The sequence below is a fragment of the Typopeltis vanoorti genome, chromosome 22, assembly GCF_054136105.1.
Source record: "Typopeltis vanoorti isolate ZY-2024b chromosome 22, IOZ_Tvanoo_1.0, whole genome shotgun sequence".
Taxonomy (NCBI): Eukaryota; Metazoa; Arthropoda; class Arachnida; order Uropygi; family Thelyphonidae; genus Typopeltis; species Typopeltis vanoorti.
In genome coordinates this window covers 35204757-35222779 of record NC_143570.1, presented here as the reverse complement: position 1 = coordinate 35222779, position 18023 = coordinate 35204757, and the positions used below count along the sequence as shown (strand labels likewise).

Below are 18023 nucleotides of genomic sequence, written 5' to 3'. Positions count from 1 at the left end.
CCCATAATGTTTTGTATTATGGGAGATACTGGGATAGTAGTGTTGGTAGCTTGCTCCACCTTTGCTACGAGTTGCACTACTTAACCAGGTAAGATAGCACAACACCATATTCAATCCTGAAGATATTTTCAGACACAAACTTTGTTTGCTTTCACTTGGATAAAGGATTAAACTAAATTTATTATAGACAGCAGAATCAACAAAGCTGGTAGGAAGTCAACTGAATAAATTTATATGGAATAAGAGAGAAATTAGCCAAAACACTAAATTAGCTGTATACAAGACAGTATTCAAGTCAATTATAACTTATGGATCTGAGAGTTGCGTCAGAAATGAAACACCTGACCAAAGACTAGAGGCATAAACAAATGGCATCAATGGCAATATCATATTAAAAACAAGGATATAGGGAAAGAACTTGACATTGTAAGCATCCAGGAATGCGACAGCAGATCTAATCTCAGGTGGTATGGTCATTTAAACAGAATGGGAGAGGAAAGATTAGTAAAACAAGTGTTCTCTGCCAGGTTGGCAGGAAAAAGACCCAGAGGAAGACCAAGATATAGGTGGATTGATACAGTAAAAAGTGACTTAGAAGATAGAAATATAAGATCTGATAATATTGGAGTCTTGACAGCTAACAGACTGATTTGGAGGAAAATTGTAAATAGGAAGTTAGTAATGATGTAATTTTTCATGTAGTACTATCATATCCTGTACACCCATAGAGGATATATATCAGGAATTTGATGATGATGATGATGATGAAGAAAAATGCTTCATTTCAGGTCACTTATATAGATATCTATATTAAAAGAATGATAGCAACAATGCTTCTTTACAAATGATAGTAGAAGCATTAGGTATAAGGAGAGCCAAGAGTTGGAGATATTTATTTTTAGTCTGTTTGTTTATGAATAATGCTGGCAGCATTAGGTATGAGGAGGTTAAAGAATGAGATAACAGCTGAGCAAAACATGAGAAAAATATTTCATCTTAAGTCACAGATCTTTCATAGATATCTGTATATCATTAGATCTAATGATCTTTCATGCTTGTTTACTATCGTTAGAAGCATTAGCGATAAGGAAGGCCAAGAGTTGAAGGTATTAGTTTTTAGTCGGTTTATGATTAATGCTAAGAAACATTAGGTATAAGGAGGAGAAAGAGTTTGAGGTATTATTCAGTTCATTTAGTTCAAACATTAGAAGCCATCATGGAAATCTTTAAAAAACACTACCTTCTTGGAAGCATGGGTGAGAAATACTTGTTCTCGCTTGAATTAGAAAAAAAAATTAGTTGTTGAGAAAGTTTTTAATAAAATAAGGGAGACACTTTATGAAACCTATGTTATAACAATCTTTTAAAACTCCAAACCAGTACAATTACCTTACACTTTGACATGTACCTTTTCTTTAAATTAAAGATGCTAAGAAATTATATTCTTGGTTTAATCCTTTATCCAAGTGTAAGCAAATAAAGTTTGCACTTGAAGTAATTTGAGGACTGGGTAATTCATATATTGAAGATATGGCTTCACATCATTTGCCTTAGTATCCCATAATGCAAAGCATATATCATAATATACCATAATCCACATGATGATTTCACAACTGAGCAATGTGCCACTTAAAGGTTCCTGTCCACCACCGCTATTAGATCTAATGATCTTTCATCTCTCCTCCCTCATTACCACCAAGTTAAAAAACCTTTTAGTCTGACATGATGAACTGAAAGTGCCACTCGTTTTCCCACTTATACAGTCAATTTTAATCCTCTAACAATACTACAGTATCTGCTTGCTTCTCACTGTTCTTTTCAATTTTGCATTGTCTGCAAACAGCTGTATATTCAGTTAAATCCATCAAAATATATTAATTTCCAAGTTAAACAATAATGGTCCCAAAACAGACCCCATTTGCAACTTGCTGATACTTATCGAAAAGCCAGTCACCTGTCTTTTCTCAGCCATACTTCCAAGAAGATGGTGTTTTGCAAGACTGCCATAAATCTAGTATCTAATTCCATGTGTTCAAATTCAAATTTATTACCAACTGATAATTTAGCAAAATCTAATACAGGTATCCCTCGATTAATGCGGTTAATTAATCCCTCGATGTTACCACATATATAAAAATCACGTTAATCAAATCTAATAATCAATGGTAAAAATTACAATTCATCCATGATCGATTACTGTATTAATAATTCCTTTTATATGGTACTCTTTTAGGAAAGATAAAAAATGAATTCAAAGTAAATGTTTAATAAATACTTGTAGCTACATTATTTACTGTAATTTTTTTTATCAAAAGAAGTTATCAAGAGTCGTTTGAACAGTTTTAGTTTTTTTCTTATTGGCATAAATTCTACGATAGCAAAGAAAATAACTCTCCAGACCTCGGCAAACAAGCAATAAAACATAAAGAAAAACACTGCAAATATAATACATGATGGTACAAATTAAGTGGATATTGAATCCAACATTATTTCATAGCCGAATATAGAAACTACAAGAGTTTCGTGCCGAATATATAGAAACTAAAAGTTTCAGCAGATGCAAGCATAAGCAACCTTATGGGCGACTCGTAGTAAAGGCGGAGTAAGCTCCAGATCACTTTCCTTAGTATTTTCCATAATGTAAAGCATGTGTATTATTGAAATAGAGAGCCAAAGGCTTATTTATCATACATGTTTAATAATATGTATGATAAATAAGCCTTTGGCTCTCTATTTCAGTAATACGTGACAGTTTATTTATTTTCAGTTATAATCTAAAAATTATTGAACAGAGAATTAAAAAAAAACTAAATCATACTATACTGACATCAGAGGTTGCAGTATCTCTCAGATACAATTTACTGTCAAATATCACAAACCTTTACATAACATGTGTTAAACCAAACCGACAACAAAAAAACAGTGGGGAATATCACTCATGACATATGAATACACAGCTACTGATGACCTACAAGCAATACACTGAATTATGTAAGAATATTTATATTAAACATTTTGCATGTATCTGTCACATCAGCAGTGAGCTCCGCAGGGTTAAAGGCGTGTTAATCAAAACTCTTGCCGTGTATATCAAGGGATTGCTGCAATTAATTTTGCCGTGTTAAACAAGGGATACCTGTATATCTAATCTAATATAATCTGTATATGTGTTAAACATATTTGCATAATGAATGGTTAATTCATTAAAAAAAATTACTGCCTCTAATATTTCTTCACTTTTGTGATGATATCATCATAGAGAGAAAATAAATGATAACGCAACATTCCAACATTATATCTTATGTAGCATGTGTTTATCATTCAAATTGTATTCATGGCTATATGTTAATTCTACTACAAGAATTGTATACATCATCCCAATATCATTAACATAAATAATAGATAGCAATGGTCCAAGTATAAAGCATTGTGTGCTATTAGTCACATGCTTCTTTATTTTGATCCAAGTCTATCTATCTGTCAGCCACCATCTTATCCATCAGCTTCATATTCATCCCAGATTATTCTCAGCATTACCATAAAGCATCAGACCTCCATGGATTTAAAGACCCATGATGAAAATTCTCACTGCTACATGTAAAGTTTTTTAAAGCCAAGACTTAAATTTATTAGCTAGTTCTGTATGCTCCAATCACTCAGGCAATTCATTCCACTCATCAATCATTCTCCATGTAAAATAAGAAACAAACAAACAAACAAAAAAAAAAACCCTGCTCCTAATTTCACTGCTTATATCTTTCTTAATAGCCTCGAGGGATGGTCTCTTATTCTTCCCTGCTCCCTCCATTCTATGAAAAAGAATGAAGAATGAAGTGATTAACAGGCCTTCTCCTACTTAAACTGCAAATAGCATCCCATTCAAGCATAACACTGTAGAGAAGTAATAGTGTCTTGTTAACTCTTTTTTTTAGATCCTTTCCAGATCTGCATTCCCTTAAAACAAGGTGGCCAAATGCACATGGAATAATCCATGAGAGAATATGTTGAAGGTTTATTGGTAGAAAATGCTATCAAGATATGAAGACTACATTTTTTGATCAAAGAGCTGTTGATGAGTGGAAAGGGCTGTTGGAATGCACTTAAAATGAATGGGTTCAAGTACAGGTATGACATGAATTTTTGATTAATGGTTCATGTGAGCTTCCAGCAAAGAGTCTTGAGACTTTATAGATATGAAAGAATGAAAATAACAGACAGAAGAATAGTAACAACAGCACTTAAATCTTTTGTGACAAAAATGTCATGTTTCTGAAGAAATCATAGTAGTTCAGCAGAAAATGAAACTGTTCATCCCCATTGCACAAATGCTAATAGGAATGGGGATGAAAAACTGATAAGATATGAATACAAAATATGAAGAAAGATTTTTTTGGAAGGATAGATAATACTGATGGAGATTGGAGAATAAAGTCTAATGAGGAATTGACCAAGAAAAGGTGGCTTGATGTTTTACTATAAACACGTCAATTCCTCATTAATCTTTATTCTCCAAGTCTCATCAATATTATTTATTCCTCTCTCATTACAAGAGGACTTGAATGAATTGCATGAATGGGCAGGTAAGTGGAATTATCAGTTCAATGCAAGGTTTTGAGATTTGGTAAGCAATGATGGGATGCGAAGTACACACTTGGTGGGGAAACTTTGAAGGAAGCAGATGAAATGAGAGATCTAGGAGTGATGGTGGACATGGACAAATTCAGGGACCACATTGCACAAGTTGAGAAGATGTCACATTGGATAATGGCAATGATGCAGAGGACCCTGATATGCAGAAATAGAGATTATGATGCCAATAATCCATGTCAGGCCTCGTATGGGTGCAGAAAATGAAACTGTTCATTCCCATTGCACAAATGATATGATTGAGACATATAAGCTAGTCATGGGTTGCTATCAGATTGACATGGAAGAGATTTTTCATAGAATGGGAGAGGGGAGTAGAAGAAGAGGCCATCGCTGGAAAATGTATAAGAAGGGGTGAGCAGAAGGGTGAGGAATAGGTTCTTTGCATTGAGAATGGTTGGTGAGTGGAATGCATTGCCTGAGTGTGTTGTGAATATACAGCAATCTCTCGATTAATGCGGCCCAGATTAGTGCATCATTTTCTTTCAATACCCAAATTCGATTAGTCCGCCTCTAAAATTCAATCAGTGTGCCTATATATACCGTATTTGCTGGCGTATAAGACGCACTTTTTTTCTTTAAAAGGTCTGAAAAACAGGGTGTGTCTTATATGCCGATACTCAATTTTTTATTACTTTCATTTCTGGAAATTTTCTCTGTTACGAGTTACGCAATTTCTTTCTTGCTTCCTTGTGGTGTGTGAGGGCATTCCAGTTACGTAGAGTTCAGTGGATGCGCATGCACTGTCATCGATGTATGTTCTTGTTCATTTAAACTTTCCAATTGTTGTTACAGTTGTTGTGAATGGTGATAAATTTCTGCTGTTAAATTTTCTCTAAATGTCTTGGCAAATTATGGCTGAAAAACGTCGGCATTGCTACAATATTGCATACAAGATACATGTGAAAGGCTGCAGAAAGGCATTTCGGGCCACCCCCAACTGAGAAAATGATAAGAACTTGGCGGAATCAGGAAGAGGATCTAAAAAATCTATTCTTCCTAAAAAATGTGTATAAAAAAGGGAGTGCGTCTTATATGCCGGCAAATACCGGATATCTTAAAAATAAATGTTACAGATTTTAAAAATTTTCGATCTATACATTTTTTATGGCTAACTATTTTAAAAAAATCACTCACCAGGATGAAATCATTTAGTTACCAATTTGAAACATTTTACAAAGTTATTTTTTTAATGGCATACTACACTATTTCCATGTACGCTATGTTCCAAATTTACTGCCAAAATTTATGTCGTCTGCTTTCCATAGCATTTTGCTGATCATATCTCGTGCAATTGTTTTCCTCATTTTTTTATTTTAAATTATTTTCCTAACCTTTAATCATGAGTAAAAGAATTAGTGAGCAAAAAATAGAAGTGTGAAAATGATTTGAAAAGTAATCTGATTGGAAGAAAAACTTGAAATAATAATGAAAAATGAACTAGGTGAGTCCAGAGCAAAGATAGGACAAGAACACAAAAATATGTGAATCAACTGCTGAATACAAAGAGAAAGGTAAAGATGCTTCAAGTTCATCATGCATGCACTGAAAATCAAAGTATTATAATGATTGAATTAGAGAGACTTCTTTTTACATGGATCGAAGGTTGTAACCAAAAACGGATCCCGCTAAACACTGGCCTTATTAAATCAAGCATTGTCTCTTTGCAACCTGGAAAGAAAGGGCTATCAAAAGAAGAAGAAGAATTCCACGTTAGTGCTGGGTGATTTGAGCTTTTCATAAAGAGAAATAGCCTACATAATATTCTAATTACAGGTGAAGCTGCAAGTGTAGATAAGGAGATATCCAGAGATTTTGAAGAACATTATGTAAGAAGGGGACTATTGTGATCAACAGATATTTAATGTCGATGAAACTGGCCTTTTTTTGGAAGCGAATGCCTTCCAAGACTTTTCTAGCCAAATCAGAGAAATCTCAGCCTGGATATAAAGTCTCAAAGCCGAATGAAATTACTGCTAGCAATATGCAAGCCGTTTGGAAGCACATTCTTCCACATTGTGCAAATGATTTTAGAGGCTTTTCAAATGAATCTAAGTTAATTAAATCTCATTCTGAGAAGTTGAGTGATTCCGACCTGCTAATTTAGATGCACAGCGGGAAGATCTTGAAGAATACGAAGAAAATTTAATCACTGACAAGCCCAAAGAGGTTTCACAAACACAATTTGAAAATAGTTTTCGTATAATCAAAGTTTTTAAGCAGCAATGCTTAGAGACTGAGCCTGGTGAAGAGAGAACAAGTAAAATTTGCAAAAGAGGCAATAGGGCCATACCGTCAGTTGTATGAAAAAAAGAAACAGAATGCTCGCCAAACTACTTCAGCTCAATTCTTTGTTAAGAAGCAGAATAATAAATTTATATTCTGAATATGTTTTATTGTCTTTCAGCTTCATGGTTTTCCTTTAACTAGGCCCTGAGACATACCCTAATTCTTTTATAAAAAAAATTAGGGGTGGGAAGAAATTTGAGGAACGAATTATACATTTTCCCATAAGTTATTATATTCGATTAGTGCGTTTTCGATTAATGCGCATTTTAAAGAACACATTAGGTGCATTAATCGAGGGATTGCTGTAGACACATTGAATCAGTTTCAAGCATGGCTGGATGAGAATTGTGTACAATAGTGTGCATCTCTCATGATTAGACTCCAATGGAAGTCAGATGTTAATAATAACAATAATAATGTTGAGGAGAACAAGACTCTACATGAATCCTGTCCAAAGAATAATAAAAGTTTTTTTAAATTAGATATTAAATTAAGAAAATAGTTATCAAATAAGGTAGCGCCTTACAGTATCATTTGAATAAGATAACTCTGTAGTTGACACTACCGTGCTTACTTCCTGGCCATCAATTTCTGCTTTTAATGTTGCCTGAAAAAAAGAAAAAATAAATAAATGAAAGAAAAATAAAACCTAATTTTCAGTAAAATAACAGATTTCAATTAGATATCTCAAATTATAATAAACACAAAAAAGTAATTTCATCTAAACAGATTTTATTGAGATCCCATAGGATGATCTATGCAGACTGGTAGTTTTTGTAAATAATGGTACAAATTCAATGTGTCAAAGCAAACAGTTATGTATTATTATTATTATTATTACGGGTATCTCCATGGAGTCAGTAAACTCATCGCGGGAGACCCAAACTAGCAAAACAATATCTGTCATATCTCTTCTTGAATTCATTTACAGACGAAGAGCTCACAACTAATTCAGGCAATGAATTCCACTCATTCACCACCCTCCAGGCAAAAAACCTTGTTCTGGCACCTTTGTTAACCACACTCTTCTTTAATTTCCAGAGATGACCTCTTGTTCTTCCATCACTATCACACAGCTGAAACATTTCCCCTGCATCAATCCTATAAAAACCTTTTAGTAATTTGAATGTTTCTATCATATCCCCTCTTCTTCGCCTATCAACCAATCTCTGCAATCCACAAGCTCTCAATCTATCAATGTAGGGAGCATTTTTTATATCACTCACCAACTTGGTCACTCTTCTCTGAACCCTCTCCACAGCCTCCTCATCTCCAAGGAATCCAGGTGACCAGACCTGAGCACAGTAATCCAAATGTGGAAGTATCAATGCTTTATAAAGGGGAATAATAACCTCTTTATCTCTGGATGTCAGTATGTTCCTCAACAACCAAGTAATCCTATGTGCAATCTTGGACACCTTAGCAATGTGTCCTCTGAACTTCATCTCCCTATCTACCAATACCCCTAAGTCCCTAGATTCATCAATCTCTTGGAGTACCTTTCCATCGATGTAGTACACAGCTGGTAATCTTTTAATCCCAAAATGCATGACTTTACACTTTTCCACATTGAACTGACATCCATTTTCTTTTGCCCATTTTACCAGCTTATTTAAATTTACCAGCCATGTAAGTTGAGATGAAAAAAATACAGGAAGATGGAAGTGCAGTGCAAGAAATTGATGAGACAAAGAACATATTGCAAAAGTGGACAACATATCTCAAAGGATCATTTGGATGTTATGAAGTAATTGACAAGGAGGGAGTAATTAAGTTATGATTTTTCATAACACCTGGACTACTATGCACAGATTTGGTTGCATGGGGATTTGGAAATAGTTGAGAAGGTTCAGAGGTTAGTGGTCAAAATGGCAACTGCTTTGTCAAGTCTCCCTATGAGAATGAACTGAAAGTTTGTAGTCTGCAAAATTTGGCTAATAAGCAGAAAAGAGGAAACATGATATAAACAATAAGGAGTCAGTGGTAAATGAGTTGAATAGGTTAACAGAAGCAGTTATAGGTGTTTTGCTGGTGAATGAATGATTTTATAGAGCAATACAATACGCATAGTCAAAAATGGTTAGGGCAGGCATCATTCGTTTGCTCCATGGAAATGCCTGTAATAATTATATTTAAAATTTCTACATATAATAATGGATTTTTATTATACTTGTCTGGAATGAATTTGATGGACGAAAGACCTGAATATGCCTGATGGACTGCATTAGAATGATTTTGCAGTTAGATGTTTGGAGAAAGTGTTCTTCAATGAGAGTTAGTAAGTGCAAAATCAGGGAAACTGGGGGGGGGGGGGGGGGGCAATTAAGCATATGTCTGGCTACCCTGCGACAAATGAGGATGAGTGCAGGAATGACGTGACTGTGCAGAAATAGCACCCACTGAGATAGAAGAATATGAGTGCAGAAAAGAGCAGATAATGATAAGCAAGGGTAGCTGTAGGCCCAAGAGAATATTGAAATGCATGTACATGAATGCCTGACATATCAGAAATAAAGAAGGGGGAAGTATTTGGCATTAGTCAGCTTGACTTGGCCAAAAATTATTGGCATCAGTGAGACCTGGTTGGTTGACCAGGTGATAGCTGAAGAACCAACAAAAAATAGAAGTTAAGAAAGATCTTAGATATGAGGGACATGGTTCGTTTGAGGCTGTCTGGTGTGAGACAGAGGCCAATAGGACAAAATATATTGTTGATTGCTGCTATAAACTTGAGGGTCCAGAAGAAGAAGATGTGGACATGCATCAGCAAATTAACACAATGAGTGCAGGCCGAGCAATTATCACGGAAGACTTCAACTATGGTGATATACACTGGAAGGAGGAGAGGGAACATGTCAAGATTTAAATGGAATTTATACAGTTACTAAGAGATAATTACTTGAAACAGCACATGATGGAGGGATAACAGAGGCTCCAAGACAGAAAAAGCAAATTACAGGTAATTAGCATTGCAGGAGTGGAGGTTGAGACACTGGAAAAATTGATGAAAGACAGAATTCAGGACTTGGATAGGAATTAATACTTGATACTAGACAACATGGTTTTGTGAAGGGTAAGTCTTGCCTTAGTAATCTGCTTACTTCTTACAATGAAGTGACAATGGAGTTGGATAAGGTAAATTGCTACTCAGTGATACTGCTGAACTTTGCAAAGTAATTTGACAGGATTCCACATAGAACTAAGTTGGATAAATTGAAGCAAACTGAGATGGGTATGAATCTGGTGATTTGGATTCTAGGGTGGCTGATGGACATTATCACAGAGTGGTTTATGGAGAAGTCGGGTAGAATGCAGGTGACTAGTGGTGTGCTGCAGGGCTCAGTAATTGGTTGTTGTTTAATTTGTACATTAATGATATTGCAAATGATTCGATGGGAAATATTCAGTTGCTTGCTGATGATGCAAAACTGGAAGAGCAATGGCAAATGAAGGTAATGTAAGACGACTTAAATAGACTAACAGAATGGGAAAAGGTAAACAAGCAGTGTACTATTGATGGAATGGAACTGAACTGCAGGAAACTGATCGGGACAGGGAATTGGGGGTGATTGCAGACTGGGAGTTGAAGTTTAAAGGGCATTTTGCAATCATAGTAATAACAGCACATCAGATTATGTGATTGTTGAACACATTAACAAGTGATAGAGAAGTTACTATTCCCTTTTATTAGGCTTTAATAATGTCACATTTAACTACTGTGAACAGATTTGGACACCTGAATTACATGGGATGGAATAAGTGAAGAGGATCCAGAGTGGCAAAGATTGTGGCAAGTCTATGGAGTGCTCCCTATGAGAATAGACTGAGAATCAGTGGGCTTCAAAAAAGTTAGCTGATAAGGAAAAAAAAAGAGGAAAGCTGATAGAAGCACAGAAGGCATTAACGGGGTTTTATAGGACTGACATTAAAGACTTTTTTCGGCATATTGGCAGGAAGAGAGAGAACAAGGGGTCATTCCTGGAAATTGTTTAAGAGTGTGGTTAGGAAGCATATCAGGACTAGATTAGTTAAACATAGACTTAAATAAATATTTTATTGGCATAACATTTTTGTCCCAGCATCAAGGACATCTTCAGTATGACTAAACTGACCAAATCTAAATAGAAACAATGAACTTAAATTACCCTTCTTATGGGAAATAGTTCTTCATAAGTTCCACAATTAACTTAATTTTAATTAATTAATTTATTTTTAAATCTCTTGTTAAAGTTATTTTTACTAGAAGAACTTAAAAGTATTTAGACCATGACCCTCTACATCATATACATGCAGTTCACATGTTTCATTGATTTATTTAAAAGTATTATTATTACTACGGGCGACTCCAGGGAGTCCTTAGACTCATCGAGGGAGGCCCTAAACATCATGTCCACACAACTATATGACATTCTCACAGTATCTATCATACCTTGCCTTGAATTCACTCACCATCATAGCACCCACAACAGACTCTGGCAGCTTATTCCACTCATTTACCACTCTAAAAGTAAACAACCCAGCTCTAACACCCCGTGCTAACCACACTGCTGCCCAGCTTCCATAGGTGTCCCCTAGTTCTCCCACCACCAGTCCTGATCTCAAAAATATCCTCTGAATTAATCTTCAGAAACCCTTTAGCAATTTGAATGTCTCAATCATATCTCCCCCTTTTCAGCCTATCAACTAATTTCTGCAACCCACAAATCTTCAACCTGTTCTCATATGGTTCTCATCGATAGACCCGCTATCATCCTAGTCACTCGCTTCTGGATCCTCTCCACCTCCTTCCCATCAAGAAGGAACCTAGGTGACCAAATCTGGGCACAGTAGTTGAGATGAGGTCTTATCAAGGCTCGGTACAGAGGTACAATAACTTGCTTGTCTTTGCTCGTCAAGGTATTTTTCAACAACCAAGTGAGTTGATGAGCTGATTTAGCTACTTTTGCAATGTGCCCCCTAAACTTCATCTCTCTATCCACCAACACTCCCAAGTTCCTGGCCTCATCAATCTCCTGGAGTACAGTTCCACCAATGTGGTATACTGCTGGTAATCTTTTCACCACAAAATGCATAACCTTACATTTTGTCACATTAAATTGACATCCATTGTCCTTAGCCCAGAACTCCAATCTATCAAAATCATCCTACAAGATTTTGACATCTTCTGCATTCACTATCGCCCTACCCAACTTTGCATCATCAGCAAACAAATGAACTGTTCTTCTTAGATCCTTCCCTATATCGTTAATGAACAAATTAAACAGCAGTGGTCCAAGAACAGAAACCTGCGGCACACCACTAGTCACAGGCCGTCTTTTGGACTCTACTCCTGAATAAACTACTCTTTGATATCCCTCCATCAACCACCCACCTATCCATCTCACCAACCCTATATCCATTCCCATATGTTGTAGTTTACGGATTAGAATTCCATGTGGTAACCTGTCAAATGCCTTTGCCAGGTCCAGCAGTATCACTGTAAACCCATTACCCTTATCCAGTTCAGCCATCACCTTATCGTAAAACTTGAGCAAGTTACCGAGGCATGATCTACCCTTCGCAAAGCCATGCTGTCCCCCATACAGTATCTCATTTTCATCAATCCATTCCTGTATTTTTCCCTTGACTACTTTCTCCAAGACCTTGACAACGACTCCTGATATGCTGATCGGTCAGTAATTTGCAACCGTAGTCTTGGATCCTCCTTTATGCAGTGAAACGATTTTCCCCTATTTCCACACCTTCAGGATTAAACCAGATCCGAGATTCAGATTAAACAACAGGGTCAAGGGCACTGATAATTCCTTAGCTGCTTCACGCAAGACCCGTGCCAGTATACCATCCAATCCAACAAATGTATTCACATTAAGGTTCTGTAACAGACTATTTACCTCCACTTCATTCATCACAATTCCCGTATAAACTAATGGTTCCTTCATTTTTTCAATGTCACCACCTGGATGATATACTTTTGAAAAGTGCTCGCTCGGTAACCTCACCATATCGGCTGATTCAGTGACCTCCTTGCCATCGTCATTCCTTAAAATCATTTTGCTGTGTACAGTTTTTGTCTTGCTTGCAGTATATTGAAAGAACTGTTTGGGATTCTCTTTGGCTTGCATAGCTAGTTTCCTTTCATAATCCGCTTTTGCTTTTTTCTACCATACTCGTTACCCTTCTGGCCTGCACTTTATACTGTTTGTGTGTGCCTGCAGGTTACCCCTTTCTTTAAATTCCCTTCACAGTTGTTTCTTTTTTTGCAGCTCAAGCTTAATGGTGTTATTCATCCATTTAACCCCTACTTGTTTTACTATTCGGACCCTAGGTATACAATCAGCCATAACCTCCTGTAAATGCTCCTTGACTACTTCCCATGCTCTATTGACATCCAGCCCTTGCAGTTGTACATGTCATGGCACTGATCCAAGCAATCTCCTAAGCTTGTCATACTTGTCAGCATGGTAATTCCACATATACTCTGTCTTAATCGAAAATTCCACACCTTTAGCCACCTCCCAGGGCAAGACCTTATGATCACTCTCACTAATAGGTGGGAACATGGTCATATTGATTACAGTCAAATTCTGAGATGCTATTACCAGGTCAAGCACTCTCACACCCCTAATATTTTCAATTACATGCTGTCTCAGATAGTTATCCCTTAATAATTGAATAAAATCCATTTTATGTTAAGTATAACATAACGTGACTTGAAGTGAGTTGAATATCTCCAGTTTTGATATCAGGCATAATGCCACTTTTCTTCCTAATGTGATCCACATAGATAATGAGTAACAATAGAGATAATGTACGCCTTTGTCTAACACTTGATTTAATAACAAACCATCTTTCTGTACCTTTCAATTTGAACTGCTGACTTACTATTACTCAAATATAATTATTGCTCAATACAACATCCCATTCACACCTTATTTCTTCTCTTGGTGTCCTGCCATATGCCTTTTCCAAATCTATAAAACTTAACTGATCCTTGTTATATTCCCATGATTTCTCAACTATTTGTCTAAAAATGAAAATATGATTCTGACAACTTCTGTTTGGCTTGAACCCAGTTTGTTCATCTCCAAGTTTTGATTTTTGCAATTTTTATTTTAGCCTTTCCTCATAAGTATATTTCAATATTTTCTGGAACATACTCAGTAAGGGAGATTTACTTCAATCAACTAGAATTTGAATCTCTAATTAGGTCTTCTAAAAACTTTTATACCTTCATATCAGAGAATATCTAATCAAATATTATCTACTCCAGATTGCTGCACACATTTCAGGTTTTTTGATGGCTTTTTCTATGCCACATACTGATATATATACTCTGATTGCATTCCTCTGGAATATTTTCTTCTGCCATTCTATCACTTGTTTCATTTAGCAAATCTAGAATAATTTTAGAAATCATGGCCTTTACAACCGTGTTATTAATAACTATTTTAATTTCCCGACATTTCGACCTTCATATTAAGGTCATCATGTGGAGTATATACAAATATACAAGGACAGGCTGAGTTACATTTCACACAGTATGCTAAAGAGACAATGATTTGATCAATGGTTATTCTACTGGCATGACGTCTAGTGAAAATATAACATATAAAAAAATATAATATAATATATAAAAAAATACAGATAAAATTAAAAAAATTAATTAAAAACTAAATCAAAGCTATATTCTATTTAAGATAACATCAGAGAAACATTCTTTCATATAGATAATTTTCTTATAGTAACAATGATGTCCTAATTTAACATGCCAAATGTTATATTAGATTTAAGATTCTGGATTATCTACAGTGTTTATAGTTAATGCTTAGGGAGAAAGGTTCCGTGGGTAGAATATGTGCCTTCCATATACTTGGGATTTTTAGACCATCGTTATTGTTAAGATTAGGGTGATTGGTTGATAAGAATCTCACAGGCTTCCTTAAATTTACATTCATACCATGTTTTGGTGTGATGTAAACAACTGGTGTTTTTCCAGTCAATTCTATGTAAAGTGTTCAGGGCATGACCAGAAAGACCAGCTTCACTACAGTTATTATATTTAATGTGTTGTTTATGTTACTTTTGTCTAATTGGAACTGTGCATCCTGTTTCCCCTATGTGAAGTCCATAATTTCTAAAATGAATGCTGATCTCCATGTAACACTAAAAGAAAGGACATCTAGAATAACTTTATCTTCAGTTTTCATGCGACTTTATCATATTTCATTCCTTTTCTAGTTTTTTTCCCCCTCCATTTCCATGCTTTCTCAATAGCCACCTCCCTGATATTTCTCTTCTATGTTCTTACCAGTCTTTACATGACTTTTGTTTAGCTACTTTTACACATTGTTCACTTTTTTTTTCTCCTCTATATTCTCTCAGAGCACATGCAGACTTGCTTACAGGAACATTTCGTATGCTTTATTTCCCCCCCCCCCCCCAAGTTTTTCAAACTCAGGTATGAAATAAGCAAGCTCTTACATCCAAAATCCGGTCTCACACTGGACAATAAAATTCGTCTCCTACCTAAAGACAATTACAAACATCCAATCCAATGGCAGGATTTGAACCTGCAGCCTGTGTGCAGACACACACTAACCACTCGGCCAATCAAGCTGGCACATTAACAAATATTTTGTTTCATGTATTGTAAAACAGCAATGTGGCATGAAGGACTATCATCGATACTTGAGTATCGATGATTGTTCTTCAACATGAACATTATGTTGAACCCTTTGAGACATGCAGTCACATAGCAGGATAAAACACTACAGGATAAAAACATAAAGAATATTATGCAAAGAAGGACCAGATTTGCAGGACATCTTCTGAGAGGTTCTTCGGGACACCTGACAAGAACTATATTACAAGGGAAAGTTGAGGGGAAGAGAAGACGTGGAAGACCAACTAGAGAGTGGTTTAATGATATCGTGGAATGGACTGGTTTAAGAATGATGGAAGCGACAGACAGAGAGAAAAATGGAGAAGAGCTGCTCATCTGCTGCAACCCTCTTGCTAGAGGATGCTATTGGATGATGACGAATTAAGACCATGTCTGTTGATCAAGCAATTATTAAAAAAACTCAGAATGTCCCATATGAGGCCTGCCATTTCGTATGCTTTATTTCCCCCCCCCCCCAAGTTTTTCAAACTCAGGTATGAAATAAGCAAGCTCTTACATCCAAAATCCGGTCTCACACTGGACAATAAAATTCGTCTCCTACCTAAAGACAATTACAAACATCCAATCCAATGGCAGGATTTGAACCTGCAGCCTGTGTGCAGACACACACTAACCACTCGGCCAATCAAGCTGGCACATTAACAAATATTTTGTTTCATGTATTGTAAAACAGCAATGTGGCATGAAGGACTATCATCGATACTTGAGTATCGATGATTGTTCTTCAACATGAACATTATGTTGAACCCTTTGAGACATGCAGTCACATAGCAGGATAAAACACTACAGGATAAAAACATAAAGAATATTATGCAAAGAAGGACCAGATTTGCAGGACATCTTCTGAGAGGTTCTTCGGGACACCTGACAAGAACTATATTACAAGGGAAAGTTGAGGGGAAGAGAAGACGTGGAAGACCAACTAGAGAGTGGTTTAATGATATCGTGGAATGGACTGGTTTAAGAATGATGGAAGCGACAGACAGAGAGAAAAATGGAGAAGAGCTGCTCATCTGCTGCAACCCTCTTGCTAGAGGATGCTATTGGATGATGACGAATTAAGACCATGTCTGTTGATCAAGCAATTATTAAAAAAACTCAGAATGTCCCATATGAGGCCTGCCAGAATCTATGTTGCGCCTTAACTACATAAAAATAATTCTTCTCTTTATTGATTGTTGATTCCATAAACAGTCCTTTCAACAAAATTTCTATATTTTTGTCTCACCATCTCCATTTCTTTCCACAAATATTCTTCATACTGAGATAAGAATGTTTATCCCAAGAATTTCCATCTGCCATTACAGAGATATTCATACAATTACTTCTCAATATTTCACCCAGAAACTTTATAACAAGACCAGAGAAATTGTAATGCCTCATCTCTAATCTAAAATTTATTTAGAACATCTTGAATTTATCTAGAACATCACTTTTATTTAGAACATCTTAGGGTCTGTATTCTAAACCTCTCTCCGGCTGCACTATGTAGGTAACATTTTTGCAACTTGAGAAGGCAATGAATCAGAGCTTCTATCATTTTTACATAAAATTAATAATTTATATTCTAGAATCAAACTTACTTTAGAGAAAGATTTGTCAGTTTGTTTTCCCAAACATTTATATAAAATGGGAAGTCGATGAATCACTTTTGACTTCTGTCTACCATAATCCAACTTTAATGGTTCACTCAAATCACCTGCATGACCAACTCAAAAATAAGATTTGTGGTATGTACAGCTGGAAATGTTTGCTCCTCTAGAGCAGCGCTTCCCAAACTGTGGGCCGTGAAATAATGAAAACAAATTTCAAATGTTTTAAGACTAAGTAAATTTTTTTTTATCTTGAAAGAACCGTATTTAATTTTTATTATTTATTTTTTGTTATTTTTTTTTTTTTAATGGAAAAAAAAAATCACACATTGGTGTTGGTTCACAAATTTTGCTTCCTGCATGTTTCGGTGCTTAATGAATATTAGTAAATATGTGCTTATTCATATAAGTTTCATTTCAAAGCAGAAATCTAAGAATTGCAGTTTCAAATATTTCAGCTGATATTGGAAGTATTGAAAACATCCATCACATTAAATTGTTATTAAACTTCTTTTATGTTTTTAATTCTTTCTTTATTACTAATCGTTTTACGTTTCATGTGCTTGTTCTGCAAATGTACAATAACAATATATCTATCTATCTATATAAAAATATGAGATAATGTGTCATGTCAAATGCATATGTAAGATGCTAAAAATGTAATATTTGCATTTGATTTTTGCAATATTCGCTGCGTATGTTTTGATTTGAATATAAATACAATAAATATTATAATAATATATGTCTATATTATGATTTTTTTTTCTGAGGGGGCCCGTGAAATATTTTAATTTTTCCCAAGGGGACCCTGA

The 18023-nt window shown here is 35.5% G+C and overlaps 1 protein-coding gene across 7 annotated transcripts in view; it reads right to left on the bottom strand.

Moving 5' to 3' along the window:
• Positions 1–18023, bottom strand: part of LOC150094297 (protein mono-ADP-ribosyltransferase PARP4-like) — an 879331-nt gene that overhangs the window by 314050 nt on the left and 547258 nt on the right. For all 7 annotated transcript variants that reach the window (XM_090411811.1, XM_090411815.1, XM_090411816.1 and 4 more), the window contains exon 22: positions 7463–7543. In XM_090411811.1, coding sequence (XP_090267937.1) covers positions 7463–7543 — 81 coding nt within the window. The remainder of the gene's footprint in view (positions 1–7462; positions 7544–18023) is intronic.